The 22,450-nt window shown below is 44.4% G+C and overlaps 2 protein-coding genes across 2 annotated transcripts in view; both read left to right on the top strand.

The window, feature by feature from the left end:
• The window catches only part of COL22A1 (collagen type XXII alpha 1 chain), a 244,803-nt gene extending 229,647 nt beyond the window's left edge, over positions 1-15,156 (top strand). Inside the window, exons 57-65 of the mRNA XM_063327586.1 lie at positions 2,198-2,251; positions 4,773-4,844; positions 6,637-6,672; positions 6,946-6,990; positions 7,292-7,471; positions 10,084-10,150; positions 11,546-11,728; positions 12,083-12,160; positions 13,062-15,156. Coding sequence (XP_063183656.1) covers positions 2,198-2,251; positions 4,773-4,844; positions 6,637-6,672; positions 6,946-6,990; positions 7,292-7,471; positions 10,084-10,150; positions 11,546-11,728; positions 12,083-12,160; positions 13,062-13,249 — 903 coding nt within the window. The 3' untranslated portion in view covers positions 13,250-15,156. The remainder of the gene's footprint in view (positions 1-2,197; positions 2,252-4,772; positions 4,845-6,636; positions 6,673-6,945; positions 6,991-7,291; positions 7,472-10,083; positions 10,151-11,545; positions 11,729-12,082; positions 12,161-13,061) is intronic.
• A 6,253-nt stretch (positions 15,157-21,409) lies between these two features.
• Positions 21,410-22,210, top strand: LOC134510883 (leucine-rich repeat-containing protein 40-like). Its single transcript, XM_063324095.1, has one exon. The coding sequence runs from the start codon at positions 21,410-21,412 to the stop codon at positions 22,208-22,210; it is 801 nt and encodes a 266-aa protein (XP_063180165.1).
• Positions 22,211-22,450: the final 240 nt, after the last annotated feature.

Genomic DNA, 22,450 nt, shown 5'->3' with positions numbered 1-22,450 from the left:
CGTTGTCTATCGTGGGAATGTCCTGCAGCCCAGAACTCTGCTTTGGAAGAAGAGTCTGTCTCAAATCCTATAAGTAGCGGTTAAGACAGAGTCTTAAGCAAGATTCAAGTGATGTTTGATTAAAACGCTTTGCCTACTTTGAGAAAGACAGATATTGCCAGAAACTGATGAAGACTTATAATAGTGCAATGAAGTGATGGTTGCTGACCTGGTGGGAAAAATGGATTCTGCCAGGACTGCAGAGTCAGAAGGGCTCATATTCCAGTCCTGCCTCTGGCATCACACTCACTTCTCGCATGGCTTCGGTTTGCAAAGGCAGACACTAATTGTGGGTGCCCAGTTTGAGATATGTGGGGTCCAGTTGTAATCCTGTTCATTCTTGTCATGGTCTCTGAAATTTCTTCTGAAAAAAAACCAAACCCCAACATAATTTTAGGAGACCTTTTTTTTTAATTGGAGACCTGTGGAGTTCTATTACAACTTCAGTGGAGAAATGGCAATTTAGTTGACATTTCAGAAAGTGTCATTTGGGAGGGCTGAGAAATTACTTTTATTCCTTTCCTGTTTTTTTCAATTTGCTCTTAAAAACCAACCCTTTCTAAATTTGAATGCAGGTCTCTGTTGTTAAACCTGGGCACATCTTTAATATGTTGCAATGAGTGATACTTTTCAGAAGACCTGCTAGTGAAACAGATTCTACAACATGTTCCATAATTAGGGCAAAATGCTGATTCAGCCAGCAATGCCGGGAGCTGGAGCGGCAGGTCCCTCTGAGCTGGGAGGGTAAGGGTTTGAATTAGGCTGCAGGAACATATGGAGACCTCCTGTGTCTACTTTGTAATTTATCTCATTATTCCTGTACTGCTGGCATCATTCACTCACATGTCATGCCCCTGCACAACGCTAGCAATGAATAAGAAGATTTGAGGAGACAGAAATTATCATTAACTCCAGGCCGTATTCTTCTTTGGAGAAGAGATACTTGGGGTTTTGTATGCTGGAGGGCAAAGTATCAGCTTCTCTTGTTCTTCCTCTGCTTTGTTTCTTCTCTAGTAAAGGAGTGTGAGGCATGATTTTGAATATTGCCATTAAAAGGGCTGGTCTTTATGGTCATCTCCAATGCAGTGAAAACCACCTCTGCATAGTGAGCTTGGAGGAGAGAGGAGCAGGGTGCAGAATTTCGTCTTACCAAACTTTAGTCAGTGTAGATGGTCAGCTCAGCTACTTTGATAAGGAACGGTGAGAAACAGCTCCTCATTCTGAGTTGTTTGGTGCCAGGCAGGTATCAAATGCCTCAAGGCTTAAGAACAAGTGTTTCTCTCTATTCCCCAAAAAAGGGGAAGCCTGAGTTGATTAAAAAGGAGATGCCTGGCCTCTGGACCCTGATTCAGATGACAGCCCTGAGAAGAAGATTGTAGGCAGTAATTTGCAGGACCTGCCTCAATCACTGGAGAGAGGAAGTTTTCTAAAGCGGGAAGGTGTGGAGGGATCTGGAGGTATCTGTTGGCTAGTGCAGAGCACTTTAACATTGTTCAGTAAGTTGCCAAGAGGTCCTTCAAACACGGACTAAAGGGGTTTGTCTGAACACTAGTAACTTGGAGCTGCCATAGTAGGTGGCTCCATCCATACAGGAGGATGCTGCCTATAGAATCATAGAATGGTTTGGGTTAGAAGGGGCCTTAAAGATCACCCAGTTCCAACGCCCTGCCATGGGCAAGGACACCTCCCACTAGACCAGGTTGCTCGAAGCCCCATCCAGCCTGGCCTTGAACACCTCCAGGAATGGGGCATCCACATCTTCTCCGGGCAACCTGGGCCAGTGCCTCACCACCCTTGCAATAAAAAATTTCTTCCTGATATCGAATCTAAATCTCCCCTCTTTCAGTTTAAAACCGTTACTCCTTGTCCTAAAATATGATAAGGGTGAAGAAATGGACGAGGAGGAATGCTGGTTAGGTCCTCTTCAGACTAGGGAATTTGGGTCCACATCTCTCACTCTTTGTCCTGAGATGGGCTCAACCATGCAACCATGGATGCAGAAGTTGTGGGGTCAATTGAAAATATGAGATCCTTACTCTGTAGTCTGCCAAGAGAGGAGGTTGGACAATGCTAAAGAGATGCCTGCTGGTGTAGCAGTAGGTGGTTATTTTTAATTGTGGTATACGTTACTTCACTAACCTTTTTCCTTTTGACATAGGGCAAGAATGGATTGCCTGGATCTGCAGGAGAACCTGGCCCAGCAGGTAACCCAGTAAGTACCACAAAGGGAAGCTCGTGCAGCAAGCAGTTATGTCAAGGGGAGGTGTCTGATGAAGTATAGGTGGAGCGGGTTACGTGTAGCTGCTTACCATCCCCGAAGTTGCTGTGTCTGAAGACCAGTGATCTGAAAATCACTGGCTGGCCATGGCACCTGAGGGGGGTTTGGCTACGTTCCTGGAATTGAGCTGCTAGCTGGGTCATCATTTTTTCCCAGCAAAAGTTAAGTGTTCACAGAAAAAGAAAATGATTGATTACCCGGTATGGAAAAAAGATTGGCATGCCTCATCTTCACCAGTACAATTAATTTTGCCAAGCAGAGACTGTGCAGCCAGCAGAGAGTTGTCACAAGGAAGGAGAGGGCCTCGGGGACTTGGCAGAGTGCCACTGAGGAACAGCAGCAGCAGAAAAAATCCTCCCCAGGCACTTGGGGAAAGAGCAGGCAGTGGGCAGTAAACCAAGATCATGCAGCAGAATGAAACCCCCCCGGGGCCATTCTGTGTGGAAGAACAGCATGGTAATGAAGTGCTGTAAGGAGGACGGTGAGGAGGATTTTATTTCTCTGTTCTGCTGCTGGAAATTGTTCAGGATTCAGCAAATCCACACAAGTGTCCAGTAGCATCTGTTGAAATGCGGGGCTTTTCCCTCTGTCCACCTAGACGTTACAGCTTGCTGGGCAGGTAGATTCAGAGAGAAACAAAAGCACAGCAGGAGAAATCTGAACAATTGCAGCAGGACTTCACTCTTCTTTGTGGCCTTTGCAATGCCATAAAGCAACCTCAGCCTGGCAAGAGGCTTGTGCCCTGTGCACGTTACGTGCTTTGCTGCAGGGATGTCTCCTCCTAAGTGCTCGCAGAGACAGAAGCAACACCTTTCTGCATGGGGAGGTGATAACTCACAGATCACAGGGGTGGTGCAGTCTCGCAGCCTTTCTGCAGGCAAGAATTGGTGCCACTGCTTTTTTCTCCTTGACACAACTTCTACTTAGTGTCTCGGGACCACTGCCGTTACTTCTTACCCCGTGGATCCCCGCTGGTGCCTTTTCAACCTTCATTTCTTCTTCTCATCATGCCTGTTCCTAATTTCTGTTACTGCTTTTTGGTTTTCTGAGTCTTCACCAGGCCACCGTGTCTTTGGGATGCCCTGTGAGTGCCAAATGGGGGTTATTTTTTAATCATCATCGTGTTATCACATTACCTACACAGTCAGCTTGTGACCCGGGGACTCACCAGGCAGCACAAACACAGAACTGCAGCAGTCTCTGCTCCAGAGGATTTACAGTCCAAAAATAACATGAGAGATTGAAAAAGGATAAAGTCAGATGGATGAGAAAGGGGAAACAATGAGACAGTATTGGTCAGCAGAACAGACAGTCATCTCATCAGTATTCTTCTCTGTCATTAAAATAAGTCCTCTCCCTTTCATAAAGGTTATTATGGGAAGTATTTCCACGTGCTGTACAAAAATCCATTTATTTCCAGCTTGCCTGGAAATGCACTAATTTCCTTCAAAATGTAGTGTGGCAAGCCAATATATTATATTTCTATATTAAAAAAAAAAAAAAAAAAAGAGAAGCGAGGAAGCTTATTGTGGCAATAAGGGTTTCTTTTCCACCTTCACTGTTGCTGACTTGCAGTCACAAGGTAAAACCTGCCAGGAGCTTTCTCCTTTTGCATCTGCTGGCTACCAGCGCCCATCCCACTTCACCATTTCACAGGGCTCATGCTTGAGCCTGCACACAGCAATATGAAATCTCCAGGGCTGATGGCTTACCCAAATGGCATCCCCATGTGCTTGGTGCCCGTCAGGTTCATTGGTGCTCACTTTACACAAGTGTGTTACAAGGCTTAAAATGAAGACCAGTTTTATTCTAAGAGGAAAAAGGGATATGTGCCGAATTAGAAGACAGGGGACAAAGTTTTGAAAGAAAAGGTTAAATAAGACCAAAAAAAATATCGGAAGTGTACACCAGAAGTCTGTGTGAAATGTCTTTGTATCATGAACTGCCATTTAAGCTGCCCTGATCTGTAAGAAAAAGGGATTGTTTGGCAGAATATCACAAGAGATAAGTAAAAGGCAGACGTTTTTTAAACTGAACATGGAAATACGGGCAAAAGAGCACCTCAGTAGCTGTCTGTTGATTGTATTCTCAGGTTTGAGCAGTGTGGCCATCTGCACCGTTTCCCTCTCGCCGCACACCACAGCATTTCCACTCTGCAACACCACCTTATAAGCCACGCAGCGCCAGAGTCGCCACTGAACATACCTCCTGTCACTTCCATAATTGTCACTTCCTTTTCATCTTCTCACAGGGACCCCACATAGCTTATTAATAATGCAAGCATGGTGTTTGCAATCTGCTTTTCTAAGTGACTTTGTTCTTCCTTTCCTTGTCAGTTTTGGGAGTCCTGCTGCTGCAGTCAAATTTCCCCGTTCCAGTGTATCTGTAAATGCATGCTCTGGAAAAGAAATGTTGGAAAAAGGGTTGCTAGTATCTGTCTCATTTCTGTCATAAGGGTCCTAAAGGAAATAAAGGAGAAAACGGCAGCCCAGGACTCCCTGGCTTCATAGGACCCCGAGGACCACCTGTAAGTACGTGTGGGGATGGATTAGACCCACTAATTGCCTGCTTTTACATGTTGGACTGATGAAGGTGGAACCTAGTCATCTTTAACTGGGTAAAAAACACAGGCAGGAGATCTGTCAGATCAAGAAACGAAGCTCTGTTCTTCTAAAGGAAACTGGACTGCAGAAATAGCATTTTTCTTACGGACGAACATCCATAATCTCATTTACTGAGTTGGTACCTGTCAATCAGCCCTGATAATGTGTGCATTAATCGGGCCGGTTCAATAGCTTCTTAATATGGTTACGGGGTATTTAAATTACTCAGATTATATCTCTGCACGAACCCCAGAAGGGCTAAATAGGGAAGTTTTAAGTGCTGATAATAATATAGGTATTTCTGATATTTGTTGTTCCAAGGAAAATTCCTTTGTTACCAGCAACAAAGGTTCATTGCAATTAAAGCATTCACGTATCTCCCAAAGTGACCTAAAATAATACCTATACACGTGAAAATATCACATTCTTGAAACCCAATATCTTTAGTTCTTCCAAAGTGAGTAAAATATGCTACATACCACTGGAAGGATGGAAAAGGTAAATGTTAGATAAATATTTTTGTTTCTAGCTCTGTTGTGACTTAAAATGAGATTTAAAAGGTTTTCATGTGAATCTAGCAGAGCTGAATTGTGCACAGGAGGATTCTCTTTTCTTTTTCTTCTTTTTTTTTTTTATGATTGGAAAGGGAGTTTCGTGATGAAAAGAGGAGGAAGAAATATTTCTCTGGAAAATTAATTTAAAGCAGCAAACGTGGTGGCCACTTAAAACTGAAGTGGCCCTAAGGAATACTCGAGTGAGTCTGATGCTGCCTAATTTGGAGCTGATGTGATCACACATCTGTGATTAGTTACATTGCTCATGCGTGTGTGGATGAATGCTAGCACTGTCAAAGTTGTTATATGTGTTTCCAGATTATGGGAAAAAATACCACCTGCATGCATACATTATAGATATGATCATGTGTGTGGATTGTAAATGGACTACAAAGATGAATCTTCCCATTCACAGTATGGGAAAGCGTACAGAATTTTAGCAATAAGTAGTGTAATGTTTGCTTTGCTTTATCAGTGCACTTCAGGACTGCAGTGACTTTTTTTTTTTTAACTGAAATAGTAAAAATGCAAAGATTGTCTTGCCTAATTATCACATTATAAATGCAGAGTACAGAAAAAAATCCTAATAGGGTGCTTGTTTAAACTGAGGTTGCTTGATATGTTTCTGAAGTACAGGCAAGTTTTCAGGCTCAAACTGCTTTATCACTGGCTCTGTATCCATTATCTCAGCTGGTGTAACACAAGATGGTACCTCTACCTACAAAATTTTGAGTCCCTTACGTCTTTAGACTCTCATGGTGATAACGTTGGCACAGATTAAGCTAAAACAGCCCAAGTAAAGCGTATGAAGCTTTGTGAACCCTCAGTAAGAAAAAGGAATAAAATGTATTGAAAGCAGGAACACACTTTCAATGAAACATCTGTCCTGATCTCATCTGGTTTGGCAGAAATTACTTCCTTTTATTTACAAACATTTACATGGTATGCAGCTTTACTGCTTAACAAATGCTTTCTAAATAGTAGGATGTGTCTTTCCAGGAATGACCTGTAGCAGTAGGATAAGGATAAATCATCCAAACCTGCTGCTGTGTAGCAGAAAACTTGTTCTCTAAACAGAAATCTGGAGTTGTGGTTATTAGGTAAGTTCTTTCTTCCAACTCCTTCCAGTGCTGTTCTAAATTTACTCTCTTGTATCTCTCAGGGGGAACCAGGAGAGAAAGGTCCTCCCGGAAGAGAGGTAAGTTAAATTCACAGTTGTTTCGAAGTAGGGCTTGTGTCTTGGGGAAAAAAAACAACCAAAACAATCAAGGATGGTATCTGGCTTGCAACAAATTTATCTTTTCCTTTAATTGTTGATGTTTGTGAGCAAAGAGAGGTCTCTCAGGAATCTATGGGAATGTCAGGGAAATAAATTTTCCCCAGGTCACAAGAGTCATTGCAAAGGTGTGCATTTGATTATTTACTGTTATTATGGATAGCTCTTCCATGCTCACCTCTTATTTATTTGCAGGGTGCACCAGGGAAACCAGGTGAAATTGGCTCCAAAGGAGAGAGGGTAGGTTGGAGAATATTATTAGTTATTTCATTGTGTTGGAATAAAGAGACCTATTTTGACTTAGAGGCTGAGGAAGGGGTCATTCAAGAGCAAAGAGTGGTCTGTAGAGATCTATCGTACTCCCCACACTCCCAGCCCTCTCTTTAATCATTCTCTGTCAGCAATAATTTGTGGATCATTTGTAATGCACCAGATGTTGTATTCAGTAACTTTGCCAGCTCAGCTGTTTGTGTTTTGCTGTGCTTGGAAATCAGAAGTTTGCCTCTTATTTTGTGGTGGTAATGTCGGCTTTTTCACTTAGGGGGAGCCTGGTATCAAAGGCGAAAAAGGCCCCCAAGGAGAAAAGGGCCCTCCAGGTGATCCTGGGATACCTGGTCATAAAGGCCATCCAGGACTGATGGGTCCCCATGGACCCCCAGGAGACGCTGGGCAAGTTGGACCTCCCGGTCCTCCAGGACAGCCAGGATTTCCAGGACCAAGGGTAAGGTTGCCAGAGAAGGGCTTTGTACTTTTATTTTACTGCCACAGTGTGTGATCAGAAAAGTACCTAAGATAACAGTAAGGCTGATAGAAACCTGACCAAGTGTGTGTTATAATGGGGAAGCAGCGTTTTTATCTCCTGTCTCTTGAGACATAAAAAGAAGAGATAGATCGTATCCCAGGGAAGTGTTGTGGGGGTGTTGGGTTGAACTTCAGGACAGCTGAGCAATCCAGACCTATAGCCAGGGCAGCCAGTCCCTGACACCTTATACCCCGAAAAGCCTAAATCAGGTCATGTGGCTATGGCCATGGGTCTGGAGTCTGAAAAAGCTGCCTTCTATAAGGGTGTTAATGCGTAGCACTTCATACAGAGGTCTTACACCTTCCTCTGCTGCTGGTTGTTACGAGAGACAAAATGCTGAGCTGTGGAAAGGTCACTGCTCTATTCCTGGAAATCCTGGAGTCAGCTCATCAGAATTCATGAAATCCTATTCCTATTTTTGTTTGATATTCTTTTTTTTTTTTTTCCTAACTGGAAACAATTTCACTTCTGAGAGTGCCTGGGGGTAATGTATGTAGAAGAATGAGAAAAACTACCAGCACTAGTAAAGCCGCGATGTCCATACTGAGGATGAATTTGAGAGTATCTTGGAGGGGAATAGACAGTGAAATAAACTCTGATGTAAAAACTGTGTAAATTTCAGGGAAAACATTTCTTTGTGTGTCTCAACAACATAGAGATTTAATGAAATCCAGTGACGATTATGGAGACTTAATGCAACTAATACAGTTAAAGCTTGAAAAGATAATTTTTAAGCCTTCAAAGTATGTTCCACAATCATGTTTACTTACTGGGATATTCACTAAGAGCCATCACAAATGGTTAGTACTTAATGACAAAATAGCTTCTTTTGTCACCAAGAAACGCATCTTTTTCTTGTGCAAAATTCGTGTTGGGAAGCAGGCAGCAAATAGACCAACTCTGTACTTACCAGCAATGTTATTGGCTAAAATTGAAATGTCTCTTAGCTATTTAATATAATCTACATTTCTTATTAAAGAGTAACTTTGGATTAAAGAGTAACTTTGGATTAAAGAGTAACTTGGACCTCACAAGGTTTTTATGAACATGGAGTACATTTAATAGGATAGGTGTGAGGGAAAAGTAACACTTTCATGTGAATAGCTCATACACAAAAGAATGCAGAAATATTTTCAAAACTGGAAAAAATCAAATAATAATTTTATACAAAAAATGAAAAATGTATTTCAAGTGAAACATCTCACTTTATGATTAACAAAGGAAAAAAGAATTATCTTCCTGGTTCAAAAGGGTTTATTTTTTAAATATAGCTACATTTTTTTCTTCTGTGTTTATGCAAAGACAAGAGTCTGGTTACCCTAAAAGCTCTTTTTTTATTATTTTCTTGGAAAACCACAACATAAAAAATTGTCCTTCCACCTAACAAAAATGCTTTCATCTTTTTTTCAATTGCGTCATCCAGAGTTGTTGTTCATATAGCTTTGAGTTTTGACAGCTATTACGTCTGTTCAACAGCACAGTCACACAAAAGAGCTGAGAGAGGAGATAAAAGATACTGTCCCTTGGAGGCTGGGAGGGGACCAAAGCCAGGCAGCCACATCCCAACTCCCTTCAACAGCCTGAAATCAGGCAGAACTTTGTACTTGTTTGGAGAAGTGGTATCATATGTGTTAGCTGGCTTCCGTTCCCCGAGATAGGGCCTGTTGGCAGGCGATGCATCCAGTATGAGTGTTTATAGCAAGCCTGGATACCCATCTTGAGTACCCTGGGGGCAGGTATGCTTCTCTCATAGAATCATAGAATGATTTAAGTTGGAAGGGACCTCAAAGATCATCCAGTTCCAACCCCCTGCCATGAGCAGGGACACCTTCCACTAGACCAGGTTGCTCGAAGCCCCATCCAACCTGACCTTGAACACCTCCAGGAATGGGGCATCCACAACTTCCCTGGGAAACCTGTGCCAATGTCTCACCACCCTCAGAGTAAAGAATTTCTTCTTAGTATCTAATATAAATCTTCCCTCTTTCAGTTACCCGTTACCCCGCATCCTGTCACTACACTCCCTGATCCAGAGTCCCTCCCCATCTCTCCTGTAGCCCCTTTAGGTACTGGAAGGGGCTATAAGATCTCCCCAGAGCCTTCTCTTCTCCAGGCTGATCAATCCCAACTCTCTCAGCCTGTCCTCATAGGAGAGGTGCAAGGAAATGTGCAATGCCGGAAAAGGAGGTAGGCTTTCCACTATGATTTTGTAGGGCAGAGGATGTCTCCTGATTTGATTTCTACTACCTGTCCCCTAAAGAGATTTTCTCTGGGAAGGAGACAGGGACAGCATCCCAACTATTCCCTCTGACCAGGCTCTCTGCTTACACAATTGAGCCCGTGGCTTGCCATCAGGTTGGGAATTGTGGATGTTTTGAGTCCCTTTATATTCTTTCAGGCAGCCCCTGCAGCCTTGTGTATGCTGTGGGTGATGAAATGCAACCCACTAAACCCTTTGTGAAGGGTTTAATTTGCACGTCCCCTGGCTGGGATTATGATGTCTTGTTATTGCTGTGATTATTACTCTCTAGGGGGAACCCCCATCTCTAGACACTTTGAGAAGGCTCATCCAAGAGGAGTTGACCAAGCAGCTAGATGGTAAGTAATCAGCTCTGCGAAGCCAGAAGATATATCTGAGAATATGAAAGATACTTTACATAGCTGTCGAGGCACCTTAACTTCTCCTGCTTATAGAAGGCAATGTTGCAACCAGCCTGCCTGGAAGGAGTAATGTGTAAAAAGAAATGTGTTTAGCAAGCTTTACCATTATCCAAGCTTGATGTTCCCAGCAATAGCACAGGGGCTTTCTCCCTTCTTTAACCCAAAGACATTACCTGTGCTAAGCGCCTCGTGACTTTTTGCCACCAGAAGATCTTTGCTGCAGACTCGGTCCTGCAGATCTCTGGGCTGAGATGGTAGGTCAAGAGAAGACACAAATTCAAACAGATTAATTTGTGACCCTGGAAGAGAAAGCAAACAGTGTAAAATCCCACAGAAGGACGATGGGCTCTGGTAACCTTGCTTTTGATGTCCCAGCCAGAGGAGAATGGCTGTGACAGTATGAGGAGAGGGGGTGGAGTGGACGTGGGCTGCTGCTTCTCTGAAAGTACGTGAATTGCCAACCACTACTGACCCCATCCACAGTGAAATGTAAAGCTGTAGTGCTTCTAGCGCAGCTCTTGGAGCAGCTGACACATAGCTGCAGGCATTTTCCTCCGTGCTTAAGATCATGGTTCAAAGGAGTTCAAGGATTTTATTTACACACTCTCAGACTTCAAATTCCACACCAATCTAAAAGCATTTGAGATTTTGGATCAATGAAGAGAAGATAGAAAACCCTTCTCCCTCTGTTCCATAGGATGTTTTGGTGATGCTGAGTATGTCTTAAGAGCTCTCTAGGCTGTTCAGGGTCTTAATATGGACGTGGCAAGCAAATATGCCTGCTTGGAAACTGAAGAATATGCTGATGCAGGGAGCTGCTTTAGTTAGTTTCTGACTTTCACAGCCAGAGACGGGTACATTAGCTTTAGCTCCACACATGTAACAGCCCAGAACAAGAAAAGTAAGCTTTCTCCCTACAGAGCAGCCAAGTAGCATCTTGCTCTGTGTAGCAGAAGCAGTGGAAATAGAGTCTTCTTTTCAGAGCAGCAATGATTCCAGTTTGCCAGAAATCCACCAGCTGCACAGCTGAAGGAAAGGACATTTCGGGTCCTTGGTGGACATGGAGCAGTGGATGAGAGAAGTGTTTAGGATTAAGTATGAAATTTAGGAGAAGTTTAAAGCTACTGAGAAATGAGGTTTAAATAGTTTAGAGAGGGTCAGGAAGGCGTCATCATGGCTTATGGGGAAGGATTGTGTGAGGACAACAAATGGGTCACCCTGAAAAACTGATCTATGACAATACTTGGACTTTACTGGGCCACTGATTCTGGCTCTCCATGTCTTGAAGCACTGACCTTTTAGTCTAATGAACTCATTTCCCTCTCTTCACAGCAAAGTTAGCTTATCTCCTGGCTGAGATACAGCCTGCACATGTAAAAGCGTCCCATGGCAGACCAGGACCTCCTGGTCCCCCTGGGAAGGAAGGACTCCCAGGAAGAACTGGCCCTCCAGGAGAGCCTGGACAGCCTGGACAGATTGGGTCAGAAGGGCCACCTGGACCGATTGGTCCCAAAGGTGAGTGAAATTTGATGTTTTGGAAGTCTGATAAAGGGATGTGTCCACTACAGTTTGACGTTCACCTCTCCTGTTAGTATCATCTAAGTGGTCCTCAAAATTCATGTATTAGAAGCAGTCTGCTGAACAAGAAGTGATGAATGTGACCAGCAATTGCTGGTGTGTTCCACCACTGTCCAGAACAGGAGTGGGATGAGTCTTCATTGCCGCTTAACATCCCATCTCAGAGGATTGTCCACAATTAGGAACTATTTTTAGCAAGTATTTTGGCTTCAGTGTGGATGGAAGACCTGTGATAGCATAGTTCTGTAGATCATGCTCATAAGTTCATTATTTTTCTTTCCCTCTGTACAGGAGAAAGAGGAGCAAAGGGTGAGAAAGGAGACACTGGCATTGGCCAACGAGGGGAAATAGGTCCTCCAGGAATTCCAGGTGTGTTTACTCAGAACACCCCACAAAATACATCACTCAAAATCACTACATTGACACAGGTCTCTGCCATATTAGGTAGACAATCAGGATAACATAAATATGGCATACTCAATTTTTGTAGAAAGTGGCCCAAAGGGAAGAAATGTATCATTAGCGTCATATCTAGCCACCATTGTTTCCTCAGCCTGATTGACAGGCATTATGATCCATCTCAGTAACAGCTAGGTTAACTGACCTTTGGGACAAATCCAAAGTGAAGTTTTAATTACTAGATACACTGTGAAATGTCTTATCTGCCCTTGCCAGAATCTTGTGACAAAGCTGAACCCAGAGATCCAGGCAGCTTTAGATGTTATAAAAGGTCATATCCAACACCTGTGCCTCAGGCACACAGCTCATGCTGGCAAAGAAGCAGCAAATATATTTTGTTTCCAATTTGAAATACGGAGCCATTGATCAGTTTTGCCTTCACCCTGCCTTGTTGGAGAAGGAAACTACGGGAAGCCTTCATTACTCCATGGTCTGCATTTGGCATACTGGCCTTGCATTGCCTTTAGATAACCACGGACACACTATGTTTCATACAAATGAGTTATCTCCCAAAGCTGGCTCTTGCCTCAAGCTTTCCCATCCTCACCTCCTCTCTATGAAGACTATGTGTCATTAGCTGGTTTGTGCAGCTGCACAACTTCAGCAACCTGGTGACAGAGGAAGAACAGCAATAGCACGCAGTTGGGCAGCCCAAGGATGCCATAGGGGGTGGAAATCTTGCATTCAGACGAGATACGCTTGCCACATCCTTGTAGATACACGCCAGCCAGACCGCAATCTGTGGAAGCTGATGCTTGCACCCAGGTTGGCAGCAAAGCCACTCAACAAGGGCATTTTGTTTTTATTTTAGGCCTCCCAGGGGAGCCTGGCTATGCCAAAGATGGGATGCCAGGGCCACCCGGCCCTCAAGGTGAAGCTGGGGTACCTGGTCTCACGGGCCCACAGGGACCTCCAGGAGCCAATGGGCAGTGTGACCCCACTCAGTGCGCTTACTATGCAAGCCTGGCTGCCAGACCTGCCAACGTCAAAGGGCCCTAGCGTGCAGGGGGTAGCCCCAGACTTGTTTTTAAAACTTGAATTCATCACGTCTGCCAAGAGCTCTCAGATGTTTTCAACTGTGTTTCTTTCATGGGAGGCCTTCTAAAGCCAACAAATGCTGCCGGTCGGTCAGATTATTTTTATGAATTATAATTATAATAATTATTATTATTATTATCTTTGATGTGATATGTGATTTTTTTTTTCTTTTCTCTAACATCAGGGCATATTACAACATTAAAAATAACTGTTTTTTTCCTCTTTTGAAGAGCATACAGTATCAATGCATTGTGTAGCTGTTTATGCAAAACCATTCCGATGCCAAAATTTTTGAGTGTTATCTATCATCTGGTTAATTCTTTCCAAAGCTTTACCCCTCACCCTTGAAACTGAAATAAAATCCTGTGCTCTGCAGCCCAGGGCATTAACTGTGAGACATAGGCTCATCGCAAGATCACTGGTGCTATTTGCCATCAACACGGAGGGGAGGAAGGCAAAACCATGCCAAAGCTGGGGAAGAGGTCTCCAGTACATTCGGCTCCCAATGGACAGATAGTTATGAACAGACAGAGTGTGTTTCTCAGAAATTCTCTGTTAAATTTAATGTTCTTCTGCCCATAAGTGAATCAGTAGCTTGTAGGAGCTACAGTTCATGGGACCATGTCGGATCTCAGAGTAAGGCCTGAAGAAACCACAGAGATGATCTAAACCTCCTCACTGCTCCCTATGCAAGAACTTCAGTACTCGGTGGATTCAGTCCTACCAGACGGAGTTTAGCTTCCTTCTGTCAGGGAGATACCTCTGCAAAAAGCCGCGATTCTGTCCTCCGTCAGCTCAGGGGTGCCAGATCCCCTTTTCATTGTCAGCACACACACAGCTCCCTACCACTGCTTCACCCAAAAATTGGCCAGAGCAACACAGAAAGTCACCTGGTATTAAAAATGTCAGGAAGTCAATTGTGACCCAACTTGACCATTTTGGATGTCCACTATGATTATAACTTGGCAGGGTCACATTTTAGAGGGTAGGTGAGAAGTTGCAGCCTGGTCTAGGAGAAGGCTGATCTCTCGTGAAAGGGTCAGAGCAAAGAATTCTTTAGAAACCCAGAGGAAATTTTGTTTGAGGGTAAAAGCAAAAAGTCAGACACTGTCCCATTTCCCCTATCAGCTAATTGCCAAAAATCAGCTTGAGAGTTCAAAGAGAAAGTAAAGAGGGGATGGAGTCTGAAAAGACCCTCACAGTAGGTCATTTGTGAGTTTAACCCTCTGACCAAGGCAATCCCACCCACAAAGGTGCAGATCTGAGCAGTGATCAGGCCTCAAACATATGTGCCAGGCGACAGAGCAGCTGCGGTTTCAAAACTCTTCTGCACAAAGCGGTTTATATTGAGAGATCAGAGTAATGAACCTGACACAGGCACTAAATGCTGAATGTTTTCAGAAATCTCATCAGGTCTTTTGGAGACGGATAAGAGGCACCTTGCCCTGCTGGCACGTTCACCATCTGGCATGGTGCTTCCAAGCTGGCTAAGCTGAACTTATGCCACAGCTGTCTATAACCACCTCAGCATCAGCTCCCGCTGCTAAAGCCCAGAGATAACCATTTGCCAGCCTTGGAGTCCTTTTCTCACCCAGTAGCAGATAAAATTTGTCTCTGCTTTACTGAAAGATGATATTAAATAACATGTTCACAGGCCAGGGTTAAACAAAGTCTTTACTGTGTAGCTCTCAGTGGTGCTATTTTTGCTATTTCCTATGCAAATAAACTCTTTGATTTGATTTTACTGTGTTTCTTGCTATGGAAAGACTAATCAAAGTGAAAATACCATGAAGTGAAAAGCTTACGCTTTTAAGTGACTCTCCACGGTATATCTGTTACTGTTCTGCATCTTAGGTCAGCCTGCTATATTTCAGTATTCAGCAAGCACGTTAATCACATTGTATTTTACAGCACCATTTTTGCTAATGCGGGCTGAGATTTCATCCCTCCAGTGGTGAGGTAGAACAGTTTTTTTTCACGCAAGAGATACCTCCCAACGTGGCACGAGCCATCACTTTGAAGAAATGCGATGGCAACGAGCAAGTTTTGTGAAGGTCAGTCACGTTAACTGGGCTGTGTTAATGTGACATTTAATTCCTGTCATGATGGTGACTCCTCAGCCTCTGTAGATTGTCTCTCATCATATGTGTCTGCGTACGCCATGCGTGGCATAGACTTTAATACACTCCAGTGCACCATGCGAGGGGTAGATACATAACGATGTCCTGTTCAACAAATCTCAGGGTCTTTCACCCCTGTGAGATGGTACAGTGGTATCTTGTTGCAGGAGATCTACAGGGTTTTTTGGATAACCCTTTTCATTTGAACATCTGTTGGAGCCATTGCCAAGAGCCTGTGTTAGGAACATGAGGGACACATCAGTATCTCCAATAACGATTAAAAGATCTGCATGGGTTAGGCACAGACTACAGCTCTGCAACTTCTCCACCCAGAAGAGGGGACGCCACCTAATTCCCTTTGCTCCACCGTATGGTTGTCTGTTCAGTCAGTTCCTGGAGACACCCCAGACTGTCTCTGTGCCCTAAGTTCAGTAGGTGCCATTTCCCTGCTTTTTCTTAAATCTTGTTTTGTCCCCAGCCAGTTAAATGGTGTTTACCGAGCATAATCTGTCGCTACAGAGAGGAGCACGAGACACGTGCTGCAGACCCAGATCAAGACCTGTGTTTGTAGCCACCCAATTTCTATGGGTATAGTCATCCAAGGGAGGCTTCTATAGCTGCCCCCTCTTACAGAAGCAAGCCCTGTGTGAATACGCCTAAAAAGCCACCTGCAATAAAAGGCAAGAAAGTGTATTTGCAGGATTTCTGCCCTGCAAGCTCAAACAAACCCAAAACTGCAACAGTTTTTGCCTCAGTCTGTTCGCGGGTATTCGCCGTCTTTGGAAAGGTGGCCTGAGATTACTTTCCAAATTAGGTTTGCCATCTGGGCAGATGGTAAACCTACAAGTACAGCCCTGGGCATGGTCAGAAGCTGCCCTCCAGAAAATGCAGATGTCTCTGTGCCTGAGCAGGTGACTGCGTGTGCTGGAAGGTGACAAGCAGACGTGTATTGTCTGTCCGGCATCTTGCAAGGTGACCATGCAGGCAGGAGGTGGCAGATAGGACAGGGACATGCTGATGGCCTCTCCCCTAAATGCTCTTGAATATGGGTGACCGTGGCTTTCGCATCTCAGTGTTCCTCTCCCTGCGAAAAAGTACATCACCATAAGGTCTGTTCACTGGGTCTGAGGTTTAAACCCACGAATACGCTGATATTTTTGTTGGATTTTTTTTTTCGGCTGGTCCTGTGGTAAGAGAGAATATACCATTAAAATTGCATTAGAGAGTCAGATAATGTATTATTTACATATTAAAAAGGTGCTAACAATATGTGGTGTTTATGGCATTGCTGTGGGTTGTTCCTTTTTTTTTAAATCAAGTGTGTAAATTATTGCAATTATAGCAAACAGACCATTATTCCATTAAAATTTTTGCCTGTCAAATAAACAAATTAAAAAAAAAAAAACCAGCAAAACAAAAAAAACCAAACCAACAGGATCATTTGGGGAAAATATTTTTGCCTGTTAAATTATTTAACAATTTATACTTGTTTTCTAAACTGCTTTGAATTAGCTGTTTTCTCGGAAGCTGTAGGAGGGAATGGATTGTTTTCCTCCTTTGCCACTTGTGAGTGGCTCTTCTCAGTACAGCCGTGTGAGGCTGTTTTCCTGAGCTGTCCTTTTCCCACCTCTTGTTGTTAATATGGGATAATTAAACTGCGTAAGGCTGAACTCTGTTCTACGTGTTTATTTGGAGATGTGTAATCAAAGCAAGACTACTCTGTTCAGGACTAAACCAAATGTCTGCCTTTTTTTTTCCAGAGAAACAATAAAAATTCTGTAACAGTTAAGCCCAAGCTCTGCGCTCTAACTGGCTGGGGCATGGGCACAGCTTTTATATTTTGGGCAATTTAAAAAATATATATAAAATTATATTTTAAAAAAAAAGAGAAAAAAGACAGCTCAGTCTTTTAATGTGGAAACTAGCTGAGCTCTGCCCTGCTATTGATTGCATTTTGTCAGCTTCTGGAGCAGGACTTGATGCCTAGGCATGGCTGGGTGTCACCATCTGACAATGTCTTGGCTGCCAGAGACACTGACAGGGGAGTGGCAGATAGGATGGAGGATCCAGGGGAGTCTTACATTAATTAGATCTTCATGGATAAATGATATTCTGGTAGCTGGCTTTATCTTCCACCATTACTGACTCGTGTTCCCACTGATTTGGTGTGGGGATATATGTGTTACAGATGATGAGATGTTGGGTGCTATGTGAGTAGCAGCCAGAAAACTCAGAGGCAGAAGGACAAGGTTACAGCATGAACATGTGCTGTTCTTGTGCCAAGGAATAACACGAAAATTTTCTTAAAATGACTGCACTAACTCAACAGTAACTACGCAGACTGAAAGAAATCCACTACCACGTCTTTCAGCCTCCGTGAGTTGGAGTCCAGTGCCGCTCCATGGCATGGGGAGGAGGAGCAGCACAAGGACAGAGCCAGCCTGGGGGTGAAGGCAGACTCCTGCCCCAACCTGCAGGCCTGCATAGGGGCGAGCATCCATCAGAGACCACGAAGAGTTCTTCTTGCTGCTGTGTCTGCAGAGCCAGCACTGCTGGGGGAAAAGTCTCTGCACCAGCCACCCAATTGCCTCCCACATACAAATTTGAGCACCTGTCTGAGGTCCTTAGGGTAATAAGGGTTTATTGGAGTCCGGACTTTCCTTTCAACACCTTTGTAGATGGTGAAATTGAATTAAGAAAAGAAAGCCTGCTTAACTTCATCAGTCTGGATTAAACCTGGAAGTCACAAACGTAGATTTTTGTCTTCTGACTTGTGAAATGGGAATAACTTATTAGAAAAGCATGAAGACATGAGGAAAAGGAGACTGTTTTTCAGTGTTGCTTTACAAAGCAGGTTTTTGCTGTAAGCACTAACTTCTGGATACCTTGCATAGCTTGACTCAAGAATATTGATGCTGGCAATATTCTTCTCGGAGTTTGTCTGAACTGAGAATGAGAATGTCCTGCTGGGTCTCTTGGGGGTTCATGTGTTGAAAATATGGACTCTTTCTCATTATTTTACATTTTGGATCATAAACCTTATGCAGAAATCACAAGGGAACAATTTGACAGAGGGATATTAATCATATCTGATATTCCCGATGAGCCAGCAATCAGCGTCAAGAAGAAAGATGTCCTGCAAGATGGAGCAGAAAAGAACCTGTCACCTTGGTAAAGGAAAACCCAGGGTTAAACTCCAGGTGTGAAAAAGTGCAAAAGGAGAAGAGTGCCCAACATCATAAAACCTCTCTCTCTCTGACGACTGCTTTGGCTCTACGTGATGTGCAGTCTGAAAGACTCAGGGCTTGATTCAAAGAGATAAGCATGTTTAAGCAGAAGGCAGAACACATGGCAACTAGGTTTATTTCACAGGACAGACATATTTGACAATGTGTTCTTAGAAACACATTTTTCGCCTTTATAATGTGGGAGATGGCTTTTGTCCAAGTCTGAAATGACTCTCATTGCAATAACTTGTTCATCACTTTCTTGGTGGGAGTTGAGTTTAACTTTGAGTCCTGTTTTTATGGTTAATTGTAAGGTCTGTGATTTCTGGTAAGCAACTTTCCCTTGCAAGTGAAAATCTCCCTTTTCCTTGGCAGCTGTATTCATCTCTGTTACTTCTTAGAACAACTATTGGACTTTCCTGAGTTCTGCTGAATGTCCACTCTTTCTTGATGAAGCTAGCACAGCCTTCAGACCCTATTGACATTAATGGCAACCCTAAAGAGCAGGAATAATAATTTCAGCGTACCCAGGATCTGCTCACACCATTGCATACTCAGCTGTGATGGCGCCAGCCCAATAGCTTGTGCAGTCCCTATCGGGAAGCCCAGCAGGCCTGTCTCCAGCCACCAACATCCCAGGAGCATATAATGACAAAGCAGGCTCATGACACTTCTGGATACTAGAAAAGTGATATGGTTTTCTCTTACAGATGCTGAAAATTAATCTGGAGGAAATTCAGGGCTTGATTTCAAAAGGATTATGGTATTTGCACTCTGAATCCAAGTCAAGGGTAACATCTGGTATGTAACAGCCCTGAAAATCATAGAATCAGAGAATAGTTTGGTTTGGAAGGGACCTTTAAAGATCATCTAGTCCAACCCCCTTGCAATGAGCAGGGACATCTTCAACTAGATCAGGTCAGTGAGAGCCTCATCCAACCTGACCTTGAATGTCTCCAGGGATGGGGCATCTACCTCCTCTCTGGGAAACTTGGGCCGATGTTTCACCACCCCGATTGTAAAACATTTCTTCCTCATACCTCGTCTCAGCCTGTCCTCATAGGAGAGGTGTCCCATCCGACTGATCATTTTTGTGGCCCTCCTCTGGACCCTCTCCAACAGGTCCGTGTCTTTCCTGTGCTGAGGGCCCCAGAGCTGGATGCAGCACTCCAGGTGGGGGTCTCACCAGAGCAGAGTAGAGGGGCAGAATCACCTTCCTCGACCTGCTTGCCATGCTTCTTTTGATGCAGCCCAGGATACAGTTGGCTTTCTGGGCTGTGAGCACACATTGCCAGCTCATGTCCAATTTTTCATCTCCCAGTACCCCCAAGTCCTTCTCGGCAGGGCTTCTCTCAATCCCCCAGCCTGTATTGATACCAGGTGCAGGACTGTGCACTTGGCCTCGTTGAACTTCATGAAGTTCACATGGGCACACTTCTCAAGCTTGTAAAAATCTGTATTAAAACACATATGATTAAAAACAAGCAGAGCCTAAAGTGTAAGTTCAGAGCATTGAACAATGATCCCAAAATCGTCTTATCAGCATCTTCTGGATAGAGGGCTCCCAGCACTTGCCCCTCATCTGTGCAGCCACACAAGCCCCTGGTGCTGGGACACAGGCTCCCTGCAAACCCAGCACCACCCTTGTCCGAGGAGATCAGAACTGAGCAGGGTGGGAAATCAAAGCTGATGTGCCCCCGCTTCACAAGACCTGACCTGGTAGACCTGCTTACACCATACCTCTAACACATTGTCTTCTGCCTTCGGTAGCCTGTGGGAGGCTGTGGAGACCCCCCCTCTCCTTGAAAAGCTTTTGAAATGGTTATCCTAAGCAATTTTTAGCTGAAAGACTTAAGGACTAGAGAATGAAGTAAAAGAGACGGGATTTCTCAGCCTGAGGCTTCAAACCCACAGTTTTCTCCTTCCAGGAAAATGCCTTGCTCTTGACACTGCATACTGTGCTGAGTGGCTTGGGATAAACCTGGCATTTTTCATATCTCCTACAAAAGCTATGCCAGTAAGGAATAAAAATTTGCTTTTAAATATGCCAGAGCAAGCGCAGCACCAGAAAAACGGTCTCTCTGTGGTGCAGGGATCCATATACTCAGCAGGAGGGAGAAGGACTTACAGATTTCAAAACCGATACTTTATTGTGTTTGCTAAATGTTAAAGGCACAAGCTGACCTGAGGACAGGATCTGTTCGTGGTTCCCAGCTCCCAAGCTATCCGCTATGAATCTGTCTTCTTCTTGTCCCGTTTACCATGTGCTTTATCTCGTCCTGTTTAGCATGTGCTTTATCTACCCAGCCTTGCTGCTTCTACTGCAATCCCCTGGGGCTGACCAGTGTGGATGCCTCAGATGATGGCACCCTGGGTGCTCCCAGAAGGAAAAGTCCTACATGCAAACAAGGATCTGAACCAATCTACTGAGAAGCACAGGCACAGCACTGCTGCTTCACTTTCTGAACACCGGCAGATATTTGCCACCAGCTCACTGGCTGCAACCGCGAGAGGCAACGTCACAGCCCAGGAGCTGGGTTTTGTGTACGCCACAGAACTGTAAGGGAAACACCTGATCAAGTGAGAATGCCAGGTGTTTACTCAGTAGGATGTGTCTGAGCAACCCAAACACTCTGCATGTGCGTTGGTAACGTGCCTTGCAGAGAGGAAAGCTGAGAGAGGGCCTCGATCCAGCAAGAACCTCGGAGGTTGCCTGTGGAGTGTGCAACAAATCGTGACTGTTTCAGCTCAACCAGCCACGGTTCTGTGGGACAATGGATGCAGCCACCTCCTTTGGATGTGCCTCTTCAGGCCCCGATCCACTCTGGAGGTATCTTACAGAGCACGATCCAAAGTATGAAGGGAAGAAGAAACTCAAGATCTCAGGCAGGGAGCTGGCGTCAGTTCCTGAGCAGGTCTTTGGCTTGGACCAGCTGCAAGTCCTGGAGATGAGCCCAGAAAGAGAGAGCTGCTTGAGGTACAGGATGGAGCTGCTCCCCCCAGAGATCAGCCGCCTGAGGAACCTAACCTGCCTCTACGTGGACTCCAACAACTTGAAGAAAATCCCTGCCGAAATTGGCACTTTGAGTCACTTGGAGAGGCTCACTCTGAGCAACAACAGCCTGAGCTCCCTGCCACCAGAAATGGGGGCACTTCAAAGGCTGCACAGCCTCCACCTGGCCAACAACAGCCTCACCGAGCTGCCTGCACCCCTCTGCCAGCTGAGGAGCCTCACCTTTCTGGATGTGAGTGACAACAGAATAGGCACAATCCCCTCCAGCATTCGGCACCTGGAGAAACTGGAAACGTTGCTATTGCTCTTCAACTCACTGGAGAGTCTGCCCGAGGATGTCTGTCTGTTAAGGAATCTGCACACGCTTTGGTTGGGAAACAACCATCTACGGTCACTTCCAGCAAGCTTTGGGGAGCTGGTGAACCTGGACTGGGGATACAATTACTGTTCATGCAATTTTGAGGGGAATCCGCTGGAAAGTCCCCCCCCTGAAGTCTGCAGCAGAGGCCCTGAAGAGATCAGAGATTATTTCTTGTCATTTCATAGGGCACAGAGAGACTAGACAACTGGTGCCAGTCCTCCTGCAGTGACTGAGATGGACTTACTCCATGCAAATCAACTGCACAAACAAAATGGGTTTCAGATGGAAAAGACTCTTAAAATCACTCTGTGGAGCTCAAAAGCTTCCTCTCTGCTGTAAGGTGATTTCTCTGGCAGTCTTTTTTTTTTTTTTTTGACACTAGTATTGAACAGTGATGTATACCTTTCAAAAATTCATTCAGGGACAGCTATAATCTTTTTT

The sequence above is a fragment of the Chroicocephalus ridibundus genome, chromosome 2 (assembly GCF_963924245.1).
Source record: "Chroicocephalus ridibundus chromosome 2, bChrRid1.1, whole genome shotgun sequence".
NCBI classification, from domain to species: Eukaryota; Metazoa; Chordata; class Aves; order Charadriiformes; family Laridae; genus Chroicocephalus; species Chroicocephalus ridibundus.
This window is presented reverse-complemented; position numbering and strand designations above follow the sequence as displayed.

What these genes read in the sequence shown, in the direction of transcription:
- LOC134510883 (XM_063324095.1), top strand. Translation starts at nt 21,410, where the DNA reads ATGGATGCAGCCACCTCCTTTGGATGTGCCTCTTCAGGCCCCGATCCA.